This window comes from Cercospora kikuchii (genome assembly GCF_019650295.1).
Source record: "Cercospora kikuchii DNA, contig_00004, whole genome shotgun sequence".
NCBI lineage: Eukaryota > Fungi > Ascomycota > Dothideomycetes > Mycosphaerellales > Mycosphaerellaceae > Cercospora > Cercospora kikuchii.
The window spans coordinates 521,440-546,601 of record NW_025408585.1 but is presented as its reverse complement, the minus strand read 5'-3'; the positions used below and the strand labels follow the sequence as shown (position 1 = coordinate 546,601).

Sequence of the window (25,162 nt, the reverse complement as noted above, 5' to 3'; positions counted from 1 at the left end):
CTGATGCCAGAGGAGTGTCGGTGGAGGTCAAAGATCACACAATGGTTCCGCAGTGGGGGCAGCAAAGTAATAGCAGCTTGAACGAAGATACATGAGAAGAAGAGAACAAGTGAAGTCGCCATAAAGTTGGCTCATGCTACTTGGGAAACAGCAGCCGCCCATCTCCTTCTGCCGACCCAATGCTATGGATCCGAGATCAGGCCCAACTATGGAACTTTATCGATCGTCGCGTCAAGCACTGAATTGTCTCAAATGAACCACGGGAAAGTGCTACCGAACGAATTCTGGACACCAACACGCCGTTGCAAGCGCTTCACGTCCTACTCCTCCATCAATCTGTTTATGATGCAGAACTCGAGATGGGGTACCTGGAGCTTTGTGTCAGTGGTGGTCAGGGCGACCGAGAGCTTTACCCAGATGGGTTATCTCGTGCCTGGGCTTCTGTCTTATTCGAACTCTAAAATGCTTACCAAGTGGTGAACAGGCCACCGGGGATCAACGGCCCCGCTCGCCAGTTGTCAGGCCGCATGAGGTTCAGAGCACGTGTCTGGTATGTTGTGACGTTTGTTTCGTTTAGTCGACTGCTTCCTTCTCTCTGACTTTGTCACAGCCAGCATCGCATACCATGCGCACCACGGCACCCAAATCCCCAGCGTCCGTCGAACACCAAAGCAGAGCCTGGAAAACTGCTGTTTCCGCGTAGAGTACATCTCCGTCACGAAGGAATGTTGCGCGCTAAAGGGGGCACTGCTCCACGGCACGGGTCTCCGATCGGTTGACGGGAGACTAAGAGCCTACCGCTTCGTCATGTCTCCAAGCATAGCGGAATTGCTGTGACCTCCAGCAGTCTAGCAAGCATCCGTCCTCGAATGTGCACAACAGCTTCACATTGGACATGCGCCCAGAGCAGATAAGTCGTCAGCAGGCGCGAGGATCGCTGAGGCTGTCAAGTGCTCTTCGACACTCTTGTCGCACATGCAGATTGTTCCGCCGACGAAGCAGCTCCTGTGATCCTGGTCACCTGCTGTTGGGATGTCCTTGTAAGTGCTGTTCACCACGCGGCTCCAATCTGGATGCAACTCAAGCGAGATTTGCCCTCGCACTCGCACGTTCTTGTTGCTCCACAGATTGAAGACTCACGGAAGATGATGATTGCCATTGCTTTGACGGCCTCCGAGCACTGCGAACACTGAGCAGTGGCCTGATTAATGACGGAACGCGTCGCATCTCTTACGAGGAAGCCCACCAGGATCGAATTTGGCATCATCGTAAAAACTTGTCATCTCGAGACATTCTTGACTCATCCCCGCCATTCTTTGGAAGGAAAGTAGAAAGCGGTGTCTGTACACGGCGATACGATGCATGGTCATCGGAGCATAGGCTTGTGTTCAAAGCTTGCGATAGAATCATTTCCGAGACTAGATTCCATTCGTCTCCAGCTGTGGTGGAGGAAACGCACTCTGGTTGTAACAACAGTACTGCAATAGTCAGTAGCAAGACCGTATCTACCATTGAGAAGTTTAGATCTCTGCCCGTACTGAAGCACTTCCATTCAGTTGTCTCATGCTTGAGACGCCAAGACCAGCTGACTCATGCAAGTCAGTGTAGAATGTCGGGCGAGACGACGCTTGTCTTCACGAGCCCTGCTCAATTCCACGTGGACAAAGAGCGGTGTTCTGATTTGGCTGAGGAGTCACTACTGACAGTATGAGCCATGGTTATGACCAAAATCCGAGAGCTCGGCGCAAGATGCGTGGTACTGAACGTGCGGGTTTGATTGGTTGGCCGTTCGGCAATCTTGCAGCGCGGCATGTGAACGTTATCAGCGTGTCATTGGATCTAACTTACTGCAACCTGGTCTATCTGTCGTCTCTTGCCTCCACATATCAACTGACACGCTCATTGTTGTAGCAGAGGGGAAGGGAAGAAGGAACAGCTGAGAACACACGGGACCCGCAAGGAAGGAACAATGGCGATACACCCAGAACTGGATGCCGATCGCGCTCAGGCATTGCCACCTGCCACTTCCATCGAACGTGTTGAAGCATGGACAGTCTCCCAAACCGCCGACGTGCTGGCAGCGACCTCGATCTCGAGCCCTTCCCATCGTCTCTCACGTGGTCCGAGCGTTGTCATCGACATCCCTCTCGACGAACAAGCTTTGCTCGAGGAGCAGCCCAGACCCAGAACCGAGCCCGTGCATACCGTGTACAAGAGACGAGAACCGATCAGGAGAGATAGCATAAAGCGAAGGGAGGCGCTGCTCAAGGGCAAAGAGGGGAGCCGCAGGCGGCAGCGATGGGAGAACGATCGCTTGCTGAGCAACCCCCATGCTGAGCCACCACTTCCAGGCGATTGGCAAGTGCAGCCCACGCATACAGTACAGAACGTACCTTATTTCCTTGCCCCTCTGTGGGACGCGCAGTATGCCAGAAAGTCGGCAGAACGGCAACGGCGCGTGGCAGCAGCAAAAGCTCCAGCCAGTAAGGAGGAAGCTGTAGCGGCACAAGTCACCTCTGAGCTACGGGCAAAGCTGAAGAAGTCTCGTGGCGCAAAGACCCTTCTGCAAGACTTAGAGGAAGAAATTCGCGGGTTTGTGAGCCAGTGGGACGAGAAGCAGAAAGAATTGGAACACGAAGGCTTGATTGAGCCCGACAGCTCGGACGATGAGATCGTCTTCGTGGGCCGAAATGGTGCAATGAGTGACGACAAGCGAAAAGAAAAGGACGCGAGACACCTGCAGAAGGACAAGCTTATATTCCAAGGGCTTGTTGATGACCATGGAGCTGCCTTTGGTCGCTACTTGGTCCACTCAATCGCGTCATATGTGAGTCTCGCATTTCTTTTTCTGTCATCTCCTTTACTGATACTTTCAAAGTACGGCTTGAAAACATGGTCTGTCACAACGGGCAGTCCTGCTCGTCGCGAAGCATATGTTGGGCTCAAAGTCGATCCAACAACTCGAAGGCCGAGCTTGACGCGTAGCGAGCTGCCACGACCATTGTGGACAGTGGTGTGAGTTTGGCTGTTGGCTAGTTGATCTTTGATTGTTCCAATACATTTAGACGCTCGCGAAGTTGATAACAGGCAGCAGCGCGGGTCAGACTTTGGAGTCGCGGCCTTCACGTGCAGCATTTGCCATTCACCAATTTTTTTTCACCCGTCCTTGAAAGCTTCCTCTTTCATTCTTCTGCTCAACTAAACCCTCAGCTTTTCACATCTGACCCCTGTGCTCTCTCATCACAAACACAGCAATGCAAGGATCGCCAACATGTGCCAAACCTGCGCAATCAAGCAGGTGGCGGCCCTCCAGCGCTGGCCAAATTCCGTCGAGGCGCACAAGAAGGATCTCAACTTCCTGGTTGACACGATTCACGACGACTGGGAGACATACGCCAAGCACAAGCAAGAAGATCCCGAGCTACAAGTGCCGACCGAGCTACTCGAAATGCTCCGCCTTCTTGCAGACATGATCGAACAACTCGAGGAAGAGCGGTTGACGTGGTGGACCTCTCCTGAGAAGCGCGCCTTGCGGAAGCGACTCGAGGATGGAGGCGAGCAACGAAAGTTGTCCGACTTGCACAATATCAACAACAATACTGTTTCTAGTATCGAGTCGCTGAATGCTAAGTTTGAAATGGTACGTTTGAGGTGTACCTAATACAGATTTGAGTGAGTGCTGACTTGGATGCAGTTCGTGAAGTGGGGTCTCGGTATGAAAGGAGGAGTGTGGGAACTTAAGAACGCGCACAAGGTTGGGTCTGGTTGAGACTTCCTGCGCCTGTTAATACCGCTCTGCGAGAAGGGGTCGCGGCGCGACCATGTCGTGGGTGCCCACGCTCATTCTGGTCTGCATAGTATGTTGCTGCACCGATGCCAAGCGCTCGCCTCACTATAGAGCATGTGCACCACCGCACATCTCGATCTCATACTCCAAGTCCGGCTGGAACTCGCAATAGAGTGCCTCCGGGTCGCTAGCATGGTCGAAGGTGTACTTGGCGCTCTCCTCAGGTACATAGACCTTTGGCACACCATTTGCAGCAGCAGCCTCAACCAACAGCTGCACTTCACAACTTCGCTCCATGAGCGTGTATAGGTATGCAGCTTCATCGACAGTTCCTCCCACAGTCAGCAAACCATGATTCCTGAGAATCATACCTTTCCCATTTGGTCCCAGAGCAGCGGCTAATCTTTCTCCTTCCTCTTCGGTGAATACCACGCCTCCGAACTCCTGGCACACGATCAGTACTCCGGCACAGTTTGGATGTGCGAACGACGGACCTTGTAAACTGCCTGCGCATCACCATAGAAATATGTCACGTCCTGATTCAACATCTCCAGGGGTCGAGCAAATGTCGACCAAGCTTTACCCGCAGGACTGTGTGTATGACATGCCGCAATAACATCCGGCCTCGCCTTGTGTACAGCAGAGTGAATAAGAAATCCAGCAGCGTTCGCAGGCCTGCTCATATTCCCTCCAATCGCTTTCCCATCGTAATCTACGAGGATCATATCACTTGCTTTGAGCATAGCGAAGTGGCGTCCGAGAGGATTTGTCCTATTGCACATTGTCAGCCTGGGGCATGATATATTTGATGTTTGTACGACGAACCAGAACGCATGCGGATTCTCTGGATCTCTGACGCTTATATGTCCCGACATGCCCTCTGTGTAGCCTTTGCGAGCGAATACTCGGAAAGCGAGGGCCATGTGCTCGAGCATCCATTGTCGATGTGTTTCGAAGGAGACAAATTGGGGGATGCCGGGGAGACTTGTGCCTTGACAGATCATTTCGAGAGGAGTTTTGTGCTTCTTTGCTACTGCGTTATCGTTGCCATTTTTCTTGATTGTGGTAGCCTCGTCGGGCGTTGCTACTAGCGCTGCTGGTGCCATTTTGGTGCGGTTGTGGAGCTTGTTCTACGAGTCTGTACAAGTGAGTGTCTGAAGAGAAGAACGCTCGCAGGTTTGGTTGTATGTATTCAACAGCTCGAAATACTTGTTGGCCTATCACTGAGGAGAGATGCATTTTACCCGGGCCGGTCGCCACCTCGAGCGTCTGCGAAGCGCCAAGCAGCATCGAGAGGATTGATGACTGATCTTGGGGTACTTGTTGCATTTCATCAGAAATCATGCAAAGCTCAAATCAATCTGGCAATTCCTTTCAAAGGCGTTGTATTGGATATGAGGTCGAAGTGGATGGCACGACTCATCGTCACACCACCACTCCTCGCCGACTCGCCGACACGCCGGGACTTGACATCGCGTAAGAGTCTGAGATGTACGCGTATCGTGACATGAAATGCTGCGTCCTGCTGCCCGAATACACTTCCCGCTCGTACTCGCCTTACACGGCTAACTACGCACGCGGAGTGACAGGTAGGTGAAGCTGTCCCCCAAGGCGGCCGAGATAGGCAGTTGCACCCTGTGCCTGATATCTGTCAATGCAAAAGGTAGACCAAGCGTTCTTTCTTACTCTGTCCACACACACAACTCTCGCAGTTCTACTGACGGTTCATATTTTCTTCAACATGTCAATTGTAAGTGGAACTTCAGCATTGGCACACTTCTGCTAATCAAAGAGTCACCAGAACTTAGTCGAAGCCAGCATATCAGATCTCCAACATGCACTTTCCTCAGGCTCAATCACAAGCGTCGAGCTCGTGGCCAAGTATCTCCAACGTATTGCAACATACGACATCCGAGGACCTTGCTTGAACTCCATACCTATCTTGAACCAAGATGTCTTCGACCAAGCTGCTGCCTCAGATGCCCGACGAGCAGCTGGATCCCTGCTGGGTCCTCTCGACGGCATTCCCTACACGATCAAGGACTCCATGAAGTACAAAGGCATGACATGCAGTTCGGGTTCACCGGCACTCGAGCACCTGGTCGCGAATGAGGATTCTTTCGTAGTTGAGCAGCTCCGCAAAGCTGGTGCAGTGTGTATCGGACGTACCAATACTCCTCCTATGATGGCTTCGGGTATGCATAGAGGTGTGCTTGGACGAGCAGAGAGTCCGTATAATTTGGAGTATCTGACAGCAGCGTTCTCATCGGGGTCTTCGAATGGTTCTGGGACTTCTACTGCAGCTTCTTTTGCCGCCTTCGGTCTGGGATCTGAGACTGTGTCAAGTGGAAGGTCTCCGGCGTCGAACAATGCACTTGTGGCGTATACTCCTTCAAGAACGGTGATATCGCCTCGTGGAGCTTGGCCACTATATCCTACCTGTGATGTGCTCGTGCCACACACTAGGACGACGGAAGATATGTTCGCTATTCTTGATGTGTTGACTGCCGTAGATCGGACTAAAGATGGCGACTTCTGGCGCGAACAAACTTTCGTTCATGTTCCTGAAGTTGAACGACCACGATCTTTCCTGGATCTGAAAAACTCGTCGAAAGGATCGTTGTCCGGTAAGAGGATAGCTATACCAGCAATGTACATCGGAGGCCATGACCCCAAAGCTCAGCCGACTTTCGTTTCGCAAGAGGTGATTGATCTGTGGCAGCAGGCAAGGAAGGATCTCGAAAGTCTAGGGGCGACTGTGGTCGAGACGGATTTCCCGTTGGTGAGCAATTATGAGCCAACCAATAATGTGCTTGGGTTCAAGCCGGATTGGAACAGCAAGGAAAGAGGCGAGCTGGTCGCATACTTGTGGGATGATTTTCTTCGAGAGAATGGAGATCCCAACTATCCCAACCTCGCTTCAGTCGATGGCAAGAATATGTTTCCAAGGCCAGAGGGGTATATTCCAGATCGATACATGGAGACGTGAGTCTGGTACGACATCTAATTCACGAAAGCTTACTGAACAATGATTGTAGCAAGAACTTCATGAACTACCCAGGTCTGGTAGAAATGGCCCGAAATCGTAATGGCAAGAGGTGAGCCAACAACATACCATGCTCACCAGCAAGCCTCTCTGACTTTCCTCACAGCATCTGGCAAATCTCCGGCATCGCCTCAGCCCTCCCCGCCCTCGAAGCCCAACGCAAACGCGACCTCGAAGACTGGATGGACAATCTCGACATCGACCTCGTCGTCTTCCCTTCAGCAGGCGACGTCGGAAAAGCAGATCTCGACACAAACGACGAAAGTGCCCGACACGCACTCCAAAACGGAGTAAAATATTCCAATGGTAATCGTGCGATACGACATATGGGTGTCCCGACAGTTTCTGTTACGATGGGTTTTATGCCTACTTCGCAAATGCCAGTGAATTTGACTTTTGCGGGGAAACATGGGCAGGATGTGGATTTGTTTAGGTATGCGAGGGAGTTTGAGCAAAGTAAGGAGAGGAGGAGAGCGCCGCCTGTTACGCCGGCGTTGGGTTCGGATGAGATTAGGATTGTTGATGGGGTGCAGAAGGATGATGTAAAGGCTGCAAGCTCGCTGGATTTGACTGTTTCGACTGCAGCCCGTGTTAGCGAGAACGAAGTACAAGTGACTGGTACGATTCGGCCTGCCGCTGGAGTTTCACTGGAAGTCACGATCGACGGCAAAGCCGTTCCGACTGAGAACATCAAACTGGATAGGGAAAATTGGTCTTTTAAAACCACATTCAACCCCTTCGAACCACGAACACCCCTCTACGGCGGCGTCGGCAAAGTCGTCAACAACGTGGTAATCATAATTCTAGCCAAAAGCGGAAGCGGGACTGGGAAAGCAGCAAGTGGAAAACTTGTTTTCATTGAGCAAAAGGCGCAGATACAGCAGCAGTAGCAAAAGTTACTGGCAGAAATGCTACCCATCTGAGACGTAGGTCGGTCTTCGTATAGTGTTCCCTCGACTGTCCAGAAGTAGAAAAGAAAACACCATCACTAATCTAGACTCTATGTTTTTCTCATGCCCATGTTGCGCGTAACAATCATACAAAAAATTCAAAAGACACGCGTGCGTGAAAAAGCTCCAGGCTAATGCAGTGGTGAAGGAAGAAGCAGCGCGATCAAGTCTTTGCTGAGCTGAGGGGTGTTTTGAAGAAGTGAAGTGTTGGTCTTTGTTCATTGCGTTTCGGATCAGGTCGTTGATGAGGTACCATGAGGTTGTCAGTCTAGTTCCCGTATTGAGTTACGGGCTCTCGACTGACTTACCTGTTGATGCCGTCGCCGACGAGGTTGACAACAGGGTTGAAGTTTTGGTATGCACAGTTCGTTGAGATGGGGACAGAGCTGTCTGAGACTGCGACCACCTTTCCGCCGCGCATGATGGAGACTTCGGGCGTGACGCCTGAGCCAGACACGTAGGATGGGAATGGGACTCTACCCATAGCAGGTCCGCTCCCATCGGCCGAGAAAGTCCAGTATTTGTTGCTGCCGACTGACATTGAAATTGTGGCGGCGTCTTTGACGAGGGCCCAGGCGAAGACTGCGTCTTCGGGGAACTGGTTGTTGCGGATACCTGTTGAAGAGCCACCGAGGCAGAGGGTAGCTTTGGGGTGAATGCGGTGCCAGAAGACGACTTGGTCCATGGTGATCGGAGGTGGAGAGCCAGTCTTCCACCAAGTGATGTAGTACTTGGCGATGATGCGCCAGGGGGCGTGGTTCTGGCCCCAGACGTAAGCACCCATGTCACCAAGCTCGACGTAATCTTTGGCCTTGATGTCTTGGGAGGGAAGATCGCGAATGTAGTGCGACTCGCAGAAATCGTTCCATGTCAAGATCTCGATGATGTCTGGCTGGATTTCGTCGTCACTTGTGATTTGCTTGAAGCGATTGGGGAAGAGGGTGTCGCTGTAAGCCACCCAGGCATCGAGTGGGTTGCCGCTGTCCAGATCCTTGTACTGCCATGGAGACATTGCTGCCAATTGTGTTAGCCAGCTGTTCACTACAAAACCCTCTTGCCTCACTTACCCATAATGTAAGGACCTGTCTTGCCGGCATTCTTGAGTGCGGACTGGAACGCTTTGTCGGGTGTGGAAGTGATGTTGGCATCAACGTTGAGCGGCCAGGCTTGCCAGTTGAAGTAGCCGTCGATGGAGGGGAAGTCGTTGATCAATTTCTTGGCGGAGGACTCTGGGTTGTTGTATCCGGCCATCGAGTAGGTTGTCAAAGCAGGTGCGAGAGTGATGGCATTGTTCCAGTACTTCATGTTGTCCTTGAGTGTTTGGAAGAATTGGTTGCCGTAGTGCCCAACCATGTCGCCGCCGTACGTTGAAACCAGGATGTTGCTGTTCCAGCGATATGTGGCGGGGCTGCCGGCGTGCTTGGTGATGATGTCCTGCATGAATGTCGTGTTCCAGTAGATGTTGCAGACGGAGTAGCTCATGTCGAAAGAGTACATGAGCTTGAAGCCCACGTCTTCCGCGGCGGTGTAGGCATCTTCGATTCTATCGACATACCAGCTGCCGTCGCCATTGCAATCCGGCGGCGTCCAATTGATTGCGAAGCCGTCCACGCCGATCTGCTGGGCGGCGGCCATGTCCTTCTTCCACATGTCGACGTCGTAGGCGAACGAGTTCATGAGCATGAAGTGCGCCATGACCGTGGCGGCTGTTGTGACGCGGAAAGCCAGCGCCGAAAGCACGGCGAAGAGGTAGAAGTGAAGCATCTTGAAGTGTCTGTCGTTTGAAGGTCTGTTTTGTTTCTACTGCTGCTGCTGCTGCTGAATGTCAAGAAGGGGAGCCGGCGCTGTCGAAGCTGCTGGCGGTGGTCCAAGAATGAAAGTGGTGCTCTGGATCCCAAAGGAGCGGACGAGTCGAAGCGACTCTTTTGGAAGTGAGTGTGTGTTTGTGTTGAAGGAGTGTGTTAGCACCAGGCCAGACCTCGCAGAGGTGGTAATGTTGTCTATGCAGAGAAGTGCATATGGACCAAGAATTTGGAAGCGGTGGTGGTGTGCGAGGTGTTGGTTTTGATATGTGAAGCCGGAATCACTAGTCGGGATCAGCAGCGCAGATTCGCAGCGCCTCGGCCGACCCACCCACACCTCCCCTTGTGTTGCCTGGTAATCAAAAGACGCACAGCGGCTGCGCTTCACATCTCACGGCGGGGCAGCATGCCAGGGAGAACAAGCCCTTGTTCGTGTTGTTCTACGAGCCCGGACTGCACAAAGACATGCCCCGACGCACGAGGGAGATGCGCCAATGCTGTTCCTGCAGCGGAAAGCTGCACGCGGCTCGTCCCGATCATCGTGTTGTGCTCCATACTGTTTCACGTACAGTGACGAACAAATGAGCCAGACGCCAGAGAGCTGCGCTTGCCGCCCTGATCAATCTGGTTTCGGGTCGCTGCGCAGCCGGAAACGATATTTCAGCTTGTGCAGTGGAAACGGCGGAGCTGCTGTGGGACCGGCGCGTCCGCTTCATTCACAATCCACAGCCATGTGCCGTACACCCAGTTGGCGAGCACTGGCGCATCTAGAACCGCGGATACGCTGCTGACAGTTGCTTGAAGGATCTATCTATGCATGGTTTTGCTCGGTAAAAAGGCAGATTCTCGATGCAAGGCCGCAACATCGAACTGCCGTTTTTCAGAACCGATTGTCCATGGCAAAGAGCATCCTCGCGAAGAAATGTCGCGTCCACAGTGCTGCCAGCCCGCAGAATGTCTGCATCACCAGCACTTCCAGCGCCAATCTGTCTTCTCGGAGCGGGCCCCTCCACACCAGCCAAAGGTTGAGAAGCGTGAGATTGCTGGTCCCGACAACGTTCCCGGTCTCATCGACCACGATGCGGACGAGCTTCAGCTTGTGCAAAATTTTGAGCACCTGCCCGATTAGTGGGCGGATAGGTTTCCAACCCGCTTCACCAGGGTTTGCTGTTGACGGCTCCAACAGCCCGGTGCGCGCGTTGAACTTCGGCATTCTGTGACGCGGGCATGGGACCAGCTTGAATAGCTGTGGCGCCGAGTAAACGAAGTTGAAGACTTGCGGAATGAACAACAGCAGCAAGGTCTTGCTGAAGTGTCCGAGAATACCGACAACCGCAAACACCATGCCTGCAAAGTAGCAGTAGGTGTCTCCGACGAAAACCTTGGCTGGAAACCAATTGTGTTTCAGCAATGCAAGTGACACTCCCATGAATGGTAAAAGCAAGTAGATGCTGAACAGGTGAGACTCTGCCGCCGGGTGTGGCTGCTGTACCGTGGGCAGCAGGTACAGCACATCGTTCAGCGCAATCAAAAGTGCAATCACTAGTGACTGACCGACTTCAATGCCGTTGACGCCCGCCAGGATATTGATGCTGTTGGGGCAGAAGATCGATATTGCCGCCATGTAGGCGTAATATAACGCGCCGAGATCGATGAGCTCCCCGAGGTAGCTGCGAAGGGGGAGTGGAACCACGACATGGGTGACGCCAAAGTCCACAAAGTAGAGCCCAAGCATTGGCAGTGCTGCAAACGCCGGAATAAAGAACTTGTGTCGCCATCTCATGTCGAAGGTATCGTCCAAGATGCCCAGGATGACGACAGACGACAATGTGCTGTATGCAAAGCCATAGGAGGCGAGCTGAGTCGGCGGTTAGCTGCGTTACACTGCATGTCAGGAGAAAGTCCTCCAGACCAACCTTTTCCAGGGGAAACTTGTGGAGAAAGCGTCCTGTCTCAATATGCTGTGCTTCCAACACACGATCCTTGTTACCGCCTCCCGACGTCACTTCCACAATGTCTCGCCTGAACGCAAAGGGAAGGAAGAAGATGAGGGTCAGCAGGTATACCAGACCGCAGATGAGACCCATCATTTCAGGCCTGCAAACAGCGTCAGCAGAGGTTGTCATGGCAAATGGTCGATGGAATGCTCGCACAGTCTCGGTTTGTGCTTTTTCGACTTGTCCTCCCCGCCAAAGCCGTTTGCGAGAAAGACATCTCCCGTCCATCTGATTGTGCAGTACGTGAAAGCGTAAGCGAGACCGCTGATGGCCAACGACGCGTAGAGAGGCTCGCCATCCTTGCGCCAAGAGCTGATGAGGATGGTGAGGCACAGGAACGACAGCCCGCCCAGCCCAGTCTTCTCCGTCCCGCTCAGCGGCTGCATGCCTGCTGCTGTCTTGTCGTGGAGGAAGTTGTAGTTGCCATGGTCATGTTGTGCCTTCCATCTCAAGGAGAAAGACTGCGAACGAGCCGAAGATCATCCCTGCCAGCTGGCTGCCTTGGCACCTCACTGCAGCCGCTCGCGCGTCACTGTCGCGTCGCCTTGTTTGTGACAACCTCTTTGCACCACCACCGAATGTCGAACACTGCGATTTGGGCAGCAATGGTGCTACCGTCCACGACTGCATACCCCTAAGCGATGTGTGGACGACTGCTGTAGAAGCGGCTCAGATTTAAGCCGAACAGAATGATTCTGGTCGTGCGAGATTAACAACGTTACACGCCTCTGCAGCTCACAGCATCTGCGAACCATGGCCTCCAATGGCTTTCACCGCTTCTCGCATGGCCACCAGGATCTCCTCTCTGCCACAAGCTACAACTTCTACGGTACTCGCGTGGCAACTGCATCTGCAGACCACAAAGTCAAAGTCTGGGACCGTAATGAAAAGACCAATCAATGGGTTGTGACAGACGTGTGGGTGGCTCACGATGCAGAAGTTACAGATGTTAGATGGAACGGCCCTTTTGTGGGAGAGCATCTGGCAACTATCGGTGAGGATGGCTACCTACGCATCTGGCAGGAAGACGTCGGCGAAGCGCACAATTCTGGAAGGCGTTTCAAGAAAATCTATCAGCAGCTTACCGAGACTGGAGTGCCCTACATGTGCTTGGACTTCAAAAACATTGGCACCGAGACTTACCTGGCTGTTATGACCCGGGATGGGCACATTACCGTGTGTGAGCCGGAAGAACATGACGACCTATCTGCATGGCGCAAGATGTGGTCAGAATATTTGTGCAAAACCCCGTCCAGGACCGAGGAGTGCGCTTTCAGGCTAAGTTGGCACAAGGAGAAGATCCCAGCTTGGCCGGCCGTCCTCGCAGGTCTGGACCGTAAGAGTCTTAGTCTTGCTGTTGCCATTGGCACTACAGTCAAGGTGTACAGAACTGACAAGGAGCGAAAATTCTACACTGCAGCTACGCTAGAAGGTGCCAAAGAACTCGTCCGAGATGTCGATTGGGGAAATGGCTGCATGCGTGGATTTGATACCATCGCGACAGCCAGCAGAGATGGCTTTGTTCGCATATATGAGCTTCACACACCTGGTGCAAGCTCGTTGCCCGTATCGACGTTGTCTATTGCGTCTGATCACGGAACTCCGCGGACTCAGTCTCCTGTGTCCCGGCCTGCACGATCTGGAATCGGCGCTGGCTTAGCTGGAGGCGCGCGTGGGCGTCGTGATGACAATGCTGGTGCACCTGGCGCTGTGAAGCAAGAGGTGCGCCTTGTTGCCGAGCTCGAAGCACACAAGTCCACGCCGTGGCGAGTCTCGTGGTCACCTATGGCTGACATGCTCCTGACAACGGGCGATGATGGTGTCACGAGCGTCTGGAAGAAGTCCGTTGAAGGCAAGTGGCTTGAAGCTGCTGAGATTGACGCATTAGGTGGTGTGTGAGTCCACGTCAACGCCTTACCACCTTTACGAACTGCTGCCGGCCATGAGCTCAAAGAGGTCTGCCCAACACGGGCGCTACCTACTTGCCCGTGGCTTGGCCTTACAGCTGAACATATAGATGGCCTGGAGTCCAGCCACAATATATGAATCTCAAATCGTGTAATCCGGCACCTCACCACAGGGATCTCAAATCCACAACACGGCCGTTGCTTCCGCATTCAGTTGTCGCTTTTAGAATCGGACGGTGAAGCCAGGGCACGCACGTGGACTTCTGATCTGCAAACTACCGAGGCGCTTTTGAATGCATGTCTCCATTCTGAGGAGCACAGTGAAGCTGTGCCGCACAGCCATGACATCTGTGCAATACAAACAAACAGGCAATCTTCAACAGCCTTCCCGGATGACCGATATTTTATGTGCAAGAGCAAAGATGTAACCCCCAGAACGCTCACTCGCATTAACGCCATATTATGCAATCTTCGTGCCCGTCCGACCTCTATCTTTACAATATTATTACACAAAATCGTCTTCTGCCAGCTTACTCCAGCTGCTTCTGGAACTTCAGCCTCAGAGTATTGTTAACCACACCTCCGAATCCAAAGGCAGGTACAATACGACACATTCTGGCGAAACTGCTCTTCAACCAATCCGTACGGACCTTGCGCATACGGTCCGCCATCGTCGTATCCCCATTCCTGTTATACATGTCCAGCCCTAGCAAATGCAGCGGCGTACTGAGCAACTGAATCCCCGCCGGCGCCAGAAACTGCGCCGCAGATGTCCTGCTAATATACTTCTCCGCCGTCTCAGAAAGCGGAAGATTAGGCGCAATCATAGGCGGCAAATTAAACGAAGCAAAAATCGTCATCGAATCGCGAAGGGCGTAGAGGGCGAACGTCACGGGTGGGACGGGACGAGCTGAGACTGTGCCGTACATTTTCGTGAACTGGCTGTCTTTGATCATTGTCAATCCGACATTCGCTGCGCTGGTCGCGATGAATTTATCGAAGCCTGCGGAGGTACGGCTCGCGGGCCGGGCGCGGGTGGTGGATTTGAAGGTGTCGAGGAAGTTTGCGCTGAGGTAGGTTCCGCCGTAGACCATGAGGATTAGGGCGAAGGGTTTGGAGGCGATGTAGTGGTGGGGTCGGAGGAGGAGTTGGGACATGGAGGCTTTGATGGATTGCATTAGGGGGCGTTTGCCGGAGGCGTTTTCCATTATTGCTCTGTGGGAGCGGTATGATTAGCTTGTGAATCGAGAATTGAAGCTTCCGATGAATGGAGTGTACTCACTTATCAACCATACTCACAATCGGCGCGACGAGTGCTCCTGCCGCCGCTGCACATCCTGCATCAACGACCAACCTCTGACTCAAATTCTTCGTATTCCAATCTTTGACATCTTTTTCTGCGATGGCGTTCGTCATGTTGTCGACTACTGGTGCCGAACTGGCTTGGATTTCTATTCCGTTTCTGCTTTCTTGGTATCCTTGTTGTTCCTGTTTATTATTGTGCTGTGCTGCTTCCAGATGCTGTTGATCTTCTGCTTCGGCAGCCATATTCGTTGCTACCGAGAACGCGGGTCGGACGCATCGACTATACCAGGCTTGCTCAGCTCTTCCTCCAGGGTCAGAGGAAGGCTGGCTCAATTCAGCTCGTTTCGTTCGACGCTGTTGATTGTGTCTGGCACAATGAAGGTGATGGTGGGCGGAGCTGAAGAGGTGCTGTAGCCGAGCTGTGACGATAGACGAAAGGTACTTGTGTACCTGTGATGACTGCTGCTGCCGCCGTCAAGAAAGAATGACGAATGCCCTGCAGGATGGAAGCGCAGAGCCGCAAAAGAAGAAGCTTTGCTTGAGCTTTGCTGAGTTGAGATGAGACCGGCCGACAACGGCCAACGTCTGGCCAGCTCCGGGCAAGGGTTCGCGATAACTTTAGACCGAATGGGTTGTTGTTGTTCTCGTGTTTGATCTTTGCGACTTCCGCGGCCACTCGGAGTCGGGGGATTACTGTTTTGATGCCAGGATGTTCCAGGATGTGTTGCGAAATGCTCCGATCCATAAACATGTAGGCCGGCGGGAGAGGCCGCGGAGGTGCTGAAGGTTCGCGACACGGAACATGGCTGTAGCAAAGCAGCCTGGAGGAGCTGAACAGAAGATGAAGCAAGTCGCAACAGATGATAATACTACATTCGCTGGTGCCATTGATGCCTTCATTCTCGAGTCTCAATACAGGAAGATGAAGCAGCAGAAACTATACCGGCCACCTCTTGCCAGACGGAGGAAGCTCAAGACTAGAATAAAAACTTCTCAACATAATCCCGATCATCCATCTTATCCATCAGCTCTTCCCAATTCCTGGCCTGCGCGACTCCATCTTCCACCGAATTTGGCAAATCAGTAACATCTTCTATCGAATCATAGAACACCGCTCCGAGCTTGCGCAGAGCTGCACAGCGCTCTTCCATCGTCGCACAAACACTCAACAGCTCCCAATAGTGCTCGGGCTTCTCTGGAAGAGTGTCAGGTAAGTCACTGCGGTAAAGCGAATTCTCAGCGAAGGTGCGAAGGACGAGTACGCCTCCTGAAGCTGGATATCCGACGTCGAGATCTGGTGGGAAGTGGTGGCCGTATGGCCATTCTGCTTCTCCGAAGTGGTGATTGAAGTACTGTTGGCTTTTCCACCATCGACCACCGAGCTGCATGAGACGCAGAGAGAATGAGTCTTCTTGATTTGTCTCTGCATCGGCCGTCTCTGGGTGCAGATAGACGAAGTTCTTCTCTGCAGTAGGATCGAAGGTGAGCCCCAGCCAGTCAAGCTCTGGTCTCGTTAAGTGTTTGCGTACGTAGCCACCAGTAGATGGGTATGCGTAGACGACCGAACCGCCAAACCTAGGACGGGTCTCGCAGGCGCTGGGCTGTGGGCACGAGGCCATGATGCTCAGCGGTATCAAGGCCAAGATCAAGAGTGCAGTCCGCAAACTCATGAGCGAAAACATGACTTGCGAAGAAAGACCGAGCGATTGATATGCTATTCTACTAGGTTTAACGCGCGTGCACCAAGGCAACAACAACTCTCATTGCGAGCTGCCTGTGAATCTAGGCAGCGCTTAATGAGTGGCCGGCAGGAGTTTGCCCAATATGATGTATGCACAGATGCGGCACAGCGCTGCGCCGCGATCAACAAAGCTGCCCGAAACTCTCTCTGGCTCTTCCTTCACGATCATAGCTTTGCAAGGCTCTACAGCGAGATTAGAGCAAATTAAACCGTACGTCAAAAGAACAAGTCTCATCAACCAGCTTCATTTAGACACTATCCGCCGGAGAAGCTACGCTACTCAACTCCCGAGCTGTGTTTTGCCATGCTTGCCGTCGCGTGCTATCAGGAAGCTGAGATATCATGCACGGCGTCTGGTGTCCTGTGCATGACTGCAAGGAATATCGGCCCATCACGCCCATAGTATCTGAGTAGTCGCAAAAAGCAGCTTGTAATCAATGGATCTTCCAGCCCACATTAGATGCACGCCACGGAGCAGCATCAGATGACTGGTGTCTCCGGTGGAACGGCCCACGGGTATGCGAATGCCGTTGCCCAGACTTGATCCTTCTGCTGTCTTTGAGGCACTGGCAATTCTTTGCAATTCAAAGGCAGCATATCCAGTAGGATGGTGTTTAGATGCTGTCATGGCTGGCTCTGTTTGACTGCTAGGCCCTTTTGAACATCTGCCGCCTCATTCATGCCTGAGCATCGCCCTGCGTGCTAGCTGACTGGCCTTCATATACGGCAGTTGTTCCAGGTGTCATTATGGCTTCGTAGTGCAATGGAAAGCACATCCAGCTCTGGTGAGGTGGTGTGCACTGGCCGCTGTGTCTCTATGACGTTGGGCGGTGGTTCAGCGGACGTACAGGCTCATGCCACTGCACGGACCGGGTGTAGCGCCGCATAGAGCGCATGGAAGATCTGCGTTCGAATCGTAGCGAGGCCGGTAATTGAAGCTCTTTTGCTTTAGATGCGTGTTTCATTTTGCATCTCTGGTTCACTCTCGATTTATTCGACGGGGATGTGACGACGGGCAGACGTCTCAGATGCAAGAGACCATTTTCTTGCGATTCAGAGATCTGGCTTGACCGACTTCTCAGCATTCCTCTTCTTCATCGTGACTAAGGCATCCAGCGACCTGTCAGGCTTTGCATAAGAGTTGTTCAGATGCGCTATCATGGTCTTGTAGTGCAATGGTCAGCACGTCTAGCTCTGGTGAAGGGGGCGTCCCTGGTCGTGTGCCCAGTTCATCTGGGTGCACGGCCATTCCTTCTGGTTGTAACGCTCGCAGAGTGCATGGAAAGTCTGCGTTCGATTCGTAGCAAGGCCAGCTCTCAGACTTTTGTCGACGATTTGAGCTTTCTTTTTGGCTTCATAACTGCGCTCTGGAGATTGGAATCTGACTTGTGAAAGATCCATGAGTGATCAAACTCTGGCTAAGTGAACTGCTCTTTGAGCTGACCATTATTAGTAGTGGAACTTCCAAAATGACATAACGGCTTTGTGGTGCAATGGTAGCACCTCCGGTACATATGAGGGGCGCTCTCTGAGTTTGTGGTGTGGTTCCTGCTTCTAGGTGTCACAAAAGCCAACCCGGTTGTAACATGATCCTACGGGCATTCATGACCGGAAGACCTATGTTCGAATCATAGCTGAGCCAGACGCTATCATTTTGTTGTGCTGCTTTCAATTTTGCTGTCGAGTCTTCTTTTTGACGCGCTCGAATGCGATGTGGCATACTTCCACCGGACTTGCGCTTGTACTTCTGCTTCACCACGAGATGGGATCGGCCAGGAAGGCTGGGAGCAACACCTGCTTGTATACCACGTATATATATACAATCCTCACGTCATCGTCGTGACCTGGCTGATCTCATGTGCACTGTCTCCCGTCATTGCACACTCGGCTGGTCTCTATCGTGCCTTTGCAAACCATGCTCGCCCTTCTAGTGTTTCTCCTTCTTCGCATCCTGCTCAGCTTCCTTTAAGAATTGTCTGTTGGCCTGCGTCAGCTTCTCTCATCCCAGGCGACGTATGCTATCTCTTGTAGAGCGCTGCGCGTATCCGACGTACTGTATGAAGTTCTCCTCATCTTTGTTGCTCGCGTTGATCGGTGGTCCTTGGTTTGCAGCAGCAGTCTTCTTGCCACCGGACATGGCCCATGTGCCGACAAAGAGGGTAGAAAGGGTCGCGATGGAGAGCTGAGTGAAGGGAGAGGGTTAGCACTGTATTCTGCATGCGCTCAATTGTGCTGTCGTCGTGCAATGGATATTCTAGATTGGCGAGGAGAGCCGCGGGAGTGTTGGGCGGGTGGAGCGTACAATGTGCGAGCCGACCTTCTGGCCGAAGACTTCGTAGTAGACAACCATATTTGCGGTTTTCGGTGGGAGGAGATGTCGAAGTTTGTGGAGGATTGACTGATGTAGAGAATGTCCAATGTCGCTGGCGCCGGAGTGAAGTCGCAGTGGCAGCTCTTTCCCTGCCGGGATCAGCCGAGTGCCGATCGTCGCTCGTGAGCTTCGAGAAACGTCACCGCGAGCCGCAGTGCTGTATCGCCCACTTTCGCTTTCACTTGTTACACCTTCTCATCTACCACCTTTTGTTTGGCCACTCTTGCACTCATCGAGCGCATTAGTATAACGTATACTAGATTTCGGTCAAAAAGCTACAACTGCTAGACCCAGCCACATTTACAGCCCAAACAGGGCTCCGTCCTTCATCATGGGCGACAAGAAGCCACAAAAAGACGAAGATCATCTCGATAGCATACCACACGAGCGCAAAGAACCGCGACCCGACTTCTCGAAACCTCTGCCTCGCAAGGCACTGCCAAAAGATCTGCAAGATGTTCTCAACTCAGAAGACCGCTTCTGGGACATCCTTACCTCGCCCGATGGACCCGAGACGACCGATACGCCGGTCCGATACGCTGCCTACGCCGCACGATTAAAGACCATCATGCTTTCCGCGCACCGCTATGTCGCCTACACATCAGACATTGGCGAATCATTTCGTCCAGTCGCACATCCTTACCTCGTGAAGGGAGCCTACGGCGTGAGTTGGGCATATCTGATTGGAGACGTGAGCTACGAGGGGACAAAAGCGTACAAGCGAAATCAAGCAATTTTGAACCCACAGACGCCGGAAGAGATCGCGGCGGCGGATGCGAGGCCTGGAGGGAGGAAGGTTGCCGCGATAGATGACTATCGGGCAGTGATGGCAGAGCGAGGAGTGTTCCAGGCTGTGGCGAGTATGGGTCTACCGGCGTTCACGATACACTCGATTGTGCGGTACTCTGGGCGGGCTATGAAGAACGTGAAGAACGTCAAGCTGCGGACATGGGGACCTATCGGGCTAGGGTTGGGGTTCGTGCCAGCTTTGCCCTACATCTTTGACGAGCCAGTGGAGAAGGCGACAAGATGGCTGTTTCACACAGGATTTGAGACTTTCGGTGGCCCAGGTGCAGTAGGCAAGGATGAGAAGGGCAGAGGGCCGGACTTTGAGACGAAGGAGGCGGAGCGGCAAAAGAAGGAATTATAAAGACAACGGCCAAGGATGGGACAACGGAACCCGCTACAGCACAGCATCTCCAGGCGCTCTCGACTTATTTAATGTGTACATATCACGAATCTCAATACACCTTCTACTCATCCTCGCGACATGGCGATGGCGACCTGGATTTGTGCTTCGGGATAGTATCCTTGCGCGGAATTGACGGCCGACAGTTGACTGCACTTCACATTTCAGGTCAATCGCCACAAATCTCAAGCGCCGGCCGACGGCGTCGGTGCCCTTGCTGAGCCGGACTCAGCACCGACCTCTCCACCTGCGTTTTCCATTTGTTGGTCTGTGCCCACCGCTGCCGCTGCCTTCGACTGCCAAGGGACAAGAATTGTCAACGCGGGAAGCACTACTGACATCATGAGTAAGGGCAGCATAAGCCACCTTGATGCTCTCTGAACCTTGTCAGCTGGAAGCACTCATGGCGACGAGAGTGCTATTACTTACCACGTCTGCGCATGGTAGCAGCGAGCTTGATCGAGAGTATGGATACCACGGCCAATAACCCTTCCAGAGTGGTTCGATCTGACACGACCAACGCTCCACGCCGTATGTTCCTTTCCGGGTGAAGATCGGGTCCACGGGTCTGGAATCAAAAAGAGGCTCTTCATTCGTAGGCACGTTTTCAAGAATGCCACCGACGTTGACGGTGGACGAAGTGTAAAATTCGACAAATGACCAGACGAGGGCAACTAAGCTGGCGAATATCCCGAGACTGCGCCAAAAGATCCCGAGTACATGAACTCTACGCGTACTAATCTTGCCGGGCGTCAGTTGGAAACAATTTCTAAGGGTCGTTTGGACAATACCAACCTCGTCGGTGGCACTCATAATAAATAAAATACACATTCCGCTGACTACTGCGCAGACAATACCTGCGGAAAATGTCGACCACACGCTCGCGTACCGCACATCAGGTGGCAGGAAGTACACATCGCCGTACCACAGGTCTTTGTTGAGGTACACCGTGAATTGGTTGTCTACTTGCCACCATATGTTATGTATGGCACGCATAGAGAGCCCTGCGGCAGTCGCGGCAAAGACGAAGACCACCAGAGCTACAGCGCTGAGAAGGACGCGACGCTTCCATGTTGTGCTGTAGTTGTAGATGAGTTTCTCTTGATGTTTCGGATTGGCCATGATGAGCTGAGTGACGACCTGGTACGTCCTGTGGTGTGAAGTCGAATGAGAAAAGGACTTGATCTCGTGGAAGCTCTAACTACGGTTCGGGATATCTCTCCATTCTTATACTACATCATCAAGGCAAAAAACAAGCCCCTTCCGAAGCACTGCATACCTTCATCTTCGCAGATCAAACGCTCACACAGATATCGTGCATTCAGTGCCATTGAAAGCACACATATGTTGCAGTACCCTTTGCGCTATTCTTGCTATGCGTTCTCAGCTGCCATTCGCTGAGGTTGCGGCACAGCGCAGCATATGGAGGCACAGTGCAGGATGTGGTGGCACAGTGCAGCATGTCTTGGCGTTTTGGTATGTCGTTGCTGCAGTGGTTTAATGCGTCTGTCACAAGTGGGAATACCTTATCATCAATGTGCAGCGTGCCACTTGTCACAAGTGATTGTATGATGTCCTGAGAAAGATGTGTTGCGCACGTAGTACACTGAACACTGGCCAGGATTGCGACATCGCCGTCCATTCATCAATCCTGGGCCTCGGATTTGATGAGAGCAAATCAAAGCTGACCTTGTGCTTCCAAGATCGACGTGCCCGCAATACTCTACGACGAGATCATCCAGCGTTACGGCGTTCGACCACCGGCAGCATCGATCGTGACAACGCAGCCGTCGCAAGATACCAACAATAAGCCAAAAATTCTGACTGTTGAGATGGATTCCTCGATTCAGGACCTGCGCCAACAAGGCTGCACGAACGCAATGAGGCTTCAGATTCATCTCAGCCTTGCACAGCCTCCACAACAACACCGTCGTTGGCTCGATGTTTTTCTATTGGTCGACAGTCGAGCTTGAGTTTTGGCACCAAAGAGAAAGCGATGACGCCGAGTGATTCTGCGATTCCTGTCCCAACCATGATGCCGCCCTTGTAATGAGTTCTCGTTCGCAACGCCTGCAACTGACGAGTAAGATTCGCAATGCCCTGGCGGAGAGAACTTGAAGGATTGAAAAGAAAGATCGGCCAACAGCAGGTCTCAGGATTGAACGCGGCAGCATGTCCTCTGTGTTGTAGGAAAATGCAGAATAAAAGTGGCTGGAGGATCTATCAAAGGGCTCTCGCTCGGCGAGCATTTCGTTAGAATTTGCAAGCCAAGCAGTAGCAAAGGTCGTTATCCCATAAGAAGCCTTCCAAAATCGACTAACAGCGTTGTCTCTCAGTCTTGTTTGGAGACTTGTTCAAACCCTAACAAGGGTCTTCACTGGTGTGGGTCCATGTCTCCGAAACCGAGTTCTGAGCGATAAGAGCAAACATTTCTGAGAATATATGCTCGGCTTGCGCTTTCGGGTGCCATCTGAGTGACGTGAAGTAGGAAATCTCTTCAGTCATCCTCAAGTGGGAATCCAGCGTGACGTTGATAAGGATGTCGGGAGAGAAAGTCGGCTTCCGGTTCCACCGTTCCACGCCCATGAGATATATAGGCCAGACCGTAGCACCGTTGAAGAGTTGTGTTATGAATCTCTTGTGACGCACCTGAATGACAGCAGTTGAGCTCGTTCGTTTTGAAACATGAAGACTACGGCAATACTTTGTGCCATGCTTGGCACCTGTTCTGCTCTGGTGATCAGGCAGAATGTGAACAATGTCGACTACAGCAATTTGACCGTCGCTGTTGTTCGAGCACCTCCAGCGAACCTGCCATACCCTCCACCTCGCACAAATTGGAATGGTCGGACCTATGACTTAAATCAGACTGTCGAGCTCGGCGTCGGTTATATCAAAGAGGCTGCGCTCAAAGGCGCAAATTTCGTCGCATTTCCAGAGCTATGGTTTCCTGGGTACGCATTCCTCAGCCCCTGTGCGTGGCCACCGATACTGATGGGATCCCTTTCAGTTACTATTTCGGTCCTCAAGATGGTCCCAGCGAGTTTCTCAACCATTATCTCGAACAAGGCCTTGTAGTGAACTCGACCAATTGGAACAAGCTCCTCCAAGCAGCAGCGGACAACGGGGTCTGGCTTGAATTTGGCTTTGCACGTCTTGATGGTGACTTTACGTACATGGGCCAAGCCATTATCGACGCGGATGGGCAAGTGGTCCAGCTTCGCAATAAGCTTCGACCTTCAGGAGCAGAGCGAACAATCTTCAGCGATGGTAGCACGGAAATGATCAAGGTGCATCAAACACCTTGGGGTCGAATGGGGGCTCTTGGATGCTGGGAGTGAGTCGATCTTTCCTGGGAACAACTAAAGTTGCACTGCACCTGCTGACAACTCCTTAGACACATGTGGCCTAGTATGACCTTCAGCATGCACGCTCAGATCGAAGACTTCCACATTGCCGCATTTCCTTGGGGACCAGATCTTGGAGTAGAAATCGGCCTCGAAAGCGCTGATGTCAGTCTTGCCAATGCACGCATTTATGCCGTGACAGGATCGACTTGGGTGTTCATGCCTTCTGTCGGAACAACAGCCATTATTGCACCCAACGGCACGGTTGTCCGGCAGATTGAAGCATCCAGCGGGCCATTGGCAGAGCCTATGATCTATTACTCGCTCGATACGACGGAATTCGCTGGAACGCCAGGTTACAATCTTGATGGAGGCTTCTCGTGGGCAGCCCTGCGGCAGATAGACGAAGGATATCCGGAGTACATCCCGAAGGAAGAAGGTAACTTCATTCCTTTCCGCGAGAACTCGATTGCCCGCATGAAGAGGGAGGGTCCGCTGCCTCTCAATTACTAGGCGTCATAATTGTACCAGCTCTGTAGGCTGGAAGTCATCTTCGAAGCTTTCCAGTACTGTCCAGTTTAGCGCTCCGCCGTTTAGAGTAGTCGATTAGACGTCGAAGCGGAGAAATAGGAGAACGTCGGAAGAGATGCTTGGCAACAGCCGTTGCGCTAAGCCCAGAATAGACTGCATCAGACCCTTAACGACGTCAGCGCACACGGGTCGCGCGTGTCTCTAGCTTCGTAGCTCTGCAACGAGCGTGATTCTCCTTCGCGACGCCATTGTCCACTTACCACCACGACCCTTCGCTCGCCAGCCATGCCCGTCAGGAGCTTGTCCATATCGCACGCCGTACACAGCATATCCTCATAGTCGATCGCATACACGACATCAAAAAGATCACACGATGCCGCCAAAGTCACACGACGCGCGAAACGAGAGCTCCTCCGTGCGAGAACGCCAGATCGCTGCGGCAGCACACGCCCGAGCCAGTAAAAAGAATGGGCAGCAACCACATCAGCACGGGATTGTAAAATATGGGGATATGCCGAAGATATATGATTACCCGGACGCCTTGACACAACCTCAGCAAGGAGCAGGAGTAAGTCGTGAAATAGGGAGCGAGGAGATGCAGTGCATCTGATCCTCGTAACAAGACGACAAACCACTGACCCTGCTTCTTCCCGCACAGATGCAATGGGACAAAGCCCCCCTTAACCTCCTCGATACCTACCGCGTCGCCCACAACCTCTCCTCTCCCGCGGCCTTCACATCTCCTTACCGACAAGCTCTACTCACGAATCCTGGAATCGGACGACAATCGCCTACGATGGCGCGGAAAAAGGAAAAGAGACGAGTGTCCAAAGAGCAGTTGGCGTTGGCTGTGAGGAAGAATTTTAATGGGGCTGCCGTGAATGAGATGGATGTTGTGGCGGAGATGGTGTATAAGGTGCAGAATAAAGGTGAGTGAAGCTATGCGTGAGGAGAGCAGATGGGGAGCTTGGTTGCTGATGTGGACGTTGCAGATAAAGCTTTTCGGATGCGGTCTGCGCCGAATGCTGTGAAGAAGTCGTGACATGGGCGAAAGATTTTGTTGATGGGTTTGTACAGCGATGGGAAATTTTTGCAAATAGGGCGTTTTTCAGGATGATAGGGTATGGGACAAACACGATGGGACACCGACTTCGCGTGTTATGAGGAGTTTGGAGTCTATGGAGGAGCA

General features: G+C 52.5%; 13 protein-coding genes across 16 annotated transcripts; 6 read left to right on the top strand and 7 right to left on the bottom strand.

Annotated features, from left to right (window-relative positions):
• Positions 1–1,969: 1,969 nt before the first annotated feature.
• Positions 1,970–3,769, top strand: CKM354_000643400 (uncharacterized protein; the record flags this gene model as incomplete). 4 transcript variants are annotated; one of them, XM_044801748.1, is made up of 4 exons in its annotated part: positions 1,970–2,827; positions 2,879–3,015; positions 3,262–3,640; positions 3,695–3,769. In XM_044801748.1, the coding sequence occupies 4 exons, from the start codon at positions 1,970–1,972 to the stop codon at positions 3,767–3,769; spliced, it is 1,449 nt and encodes a 482-aa protein (XP_044657683.1). The 4 variants fall into 4 exon arrangements, with proteins under 4 accessions (XP_044657683.1, XP_044657684.1, XP_044657686.1 ...); XM_044801749.1 differs by having other exon boundaries at positions 3,253–3,640; XM_044801751.1 differs by lacking the exons at positions 3,262–3,640; positions 3,695–3,769 and having other exon boundaries at positions 2,879–3,019.
• A 123-nt stretch (positions 3,770–3,892) lies between these two features.
• On the bottom strand, positions 3,893–4,893 carry CKM354_000643300 (uncharacterized protein; the record flags this gene model as incomplete). The annotated part of the gene is made up of 3 exons (XM_044801747.1): positions 3,893–4,231; positions 4,282–4,558; positions 4,613–4,893. 3 exons carry the CDS (start codon positions 4,891–4,893, stop codon positions 3,893–3,895), a joined length of 897 nt encoding a protein of 298 aa, XP_044657682.1.
• Positions 4,894–5,528: 635 nt separating this feature from the next.
• Positions 5,529–7,723, top strand: CKM354_000643200 (uncharacterized protein; the record flags this gene model as incomplete). The annotated part of the gene is made up of 4 exons (XM_044801746.1): positions 5,529–5,537; positions 5,589–6,772; positions 6,826–6,885; positions 6,940–7,723. 4 exons carry the CDS (start codon positions 5,529–5,531, stop codon positions 7,721–7,723), a joined length of 2,037 nt encoding a protein of 678 aa, XP_044657681.1.
• A 364-nt stretch (positions 7,724–8,087) lies between these two features.
• Positions 8,088–9,547, bottom strand: CKM354_000643100 (uncharacterized protein; the record flags this gene model as incomplete). Its single annotated transcript, XM_044801745.1, has 2 exons — positions 8,088–8,797; positions 8,851–9,547. 2 exons carry the CDS (start codon positions 9,545–9,547, stop codon positions 8,088–8,090), a joined length of 1,407 nt encoding a protein of 468 aa, XP_044657680.1.
• Positions 9,548–10,465: 918 nt separating this feature from the next.
• On the bottom strand, positions 10,466–11,968 carry CKM354_000643000 (UDP-N-acetylglucosamine--dolichyl-phosphate N-acetylglucosaminephosphotransferase; the record flags this gene model as incomplete). Its single annotated transcript, XM_044801744.1, has 3 exons — positions 10,466–11,443; positions 11,502–11,682; positions 11,739–11,968. 3 exons carry the CDS (start codon positions 11,966–11,968, stop codon positions 10,466–10,468), a joined length of 1,389 nt encoding a protein of 462 aa, XP_044657679.1.
• A 367-nt stretch (positions 11,969–12,335) lies between these two features.
• On the top strand, positions 12,336–13,481 carry CKM354_000642900 (uncharacterized protein; the record flags this gene model as incomplete). The annotated part of the gene is made up of 1 exon (XM_044801743.1): positions 12,336–13,481. One exon carries the CDS (start codon positions 12,336–12,338, stop codon positions 13,479–13,481), a length of 1,146 nt encoding a protein of 381 aa, XP_044657678.1.
• Positions 13,482–14,019: 538 nt separating this feature from the next.
• CKM354_000642800 (uncharacterized protein) lies at positions 14,020–15,037 on the bottom strand (the record flags this gene model as incomplete). The annotated part of the gene is made up of 2 exons (XM_044801742.1): positions 14,020–14,704; positions 14,772–15,037. The coding sequence occupies 2 exons, from the start codon at positions 15,035–15,037 to the stop codon at positions 14,020–14,022; spliced, it is 951 nt and encodes a 316-aa protein (XP_044657677.1).
• A 734-nt stretch (positions 15,038–15,771) lies between these two features.
• Positions 15,772–16,464, bottom strand: CKM354_000642700 (uncharacterized protein; the record flags this gene model as incomplete). Its single annotated transcript, XM_044801741.1, has 1 exon — positions 15,772–16,464. The coding sequence occupies one exon, from the start codon at positions 16,462–16,464 to the stop codon at positions 15,772–15,774; it is 693 nt and encodes a 230-aa protein (XP_044657676.1).
• A 1,998-nt stretch (positions 16,465–18,462) lies between these two features.
• CKM354_000642600 (uncharacterized protein) lies at positions 18,463–18,885 on the bottom strand (the record flags this gene model as incomplete). Its single annotated transcript, XM_044801740.1, has 3 exons — positions 18,463–18,511; positions 18,590–18,717; positions 18,838–18,885. 3 exons carry the CDS (start codon positions 18,883–18,885, stop codon positions 18,463–18,465), a joined length of 225 nt encoding a protein of 74 aa, XP_044657675.1.
• A 352-nt stretch (positions 18,886–19,237) lies between these two features.
• CKM354_000642500 (uncharacterized protein) lies at positions 19,238–20,056 on the top strand (the record flags this gene model as incomplete). The annotated part of the gene is made up of 1 exon (XM_044801739.1): positions 19,238–20,056. The coding sequence occupies one exon, from the start codon at positions 19,238–19,240 to the stop codon at positions 20,054–20,056; it is 819 nt and encodes a 272-aa protein (XP_044657674.1).
• A 224-nt stretch (positions 20,057–20,280) lies between these two features.
• Positions 20,281–21,217, bottom strand: CKM354_000642400 (uncharacterized protein; the record flags this gene model as incomplete). The annotated part of the gene is made up of 3 exons (XM_044801738.1): positions 20,281–20,472; positions 20,525–20,836; positions 20,891–21,217. 3 exons carry the CDS (start codon positions 21,215–21,217, stop codon positions 20,281–20,283), a joined length of 831 nt encoding a protein of 276 aa, XP_044657673.1.
• Positions 21,218–22,780: 1,563 nt separating this feature from the next.
• On the top strand, positions 22,781–23,955 carry CKM354_000642300 (uncharacterized protein; the record flags this gene model as incomplete). The annotated part of the gene is made up of 3 exons (XM_044801737.1): positions 22,781–23,049; positions 23,106–23,432; positions 23,493–23,955. 3 exons carry the CDS (start codon positions 22,781–22,783, stop codon positions 23,953–23,955), a joined length of 1,059 nt encoding a protein of 352 aa, XP_044657672.1.
• Positions 23,956–24,346: 391 nt separating this feature from the next.
• CKM354_000642200 (uncharacterized protein) lies at positions 24,347–25,015 on the top strand (the record flags this gene model as incomplete). Its single annotated transcript, XM_044801736.1, has 3 exons — positions 24,347–24,541; positions 24,632–24,902; positions 24,966–25,015. The coding sequence occupies 3 exons, from the start codon at positions 24,347–24,349 to the stop codon at positions 25,013–25,015; spliced, it is 516 nt and encodes a 171-aa protein (XP_044657671.1).
• Between the last annotated feature and the right edge of the window lie 147 nt (positions 25,016–25,162).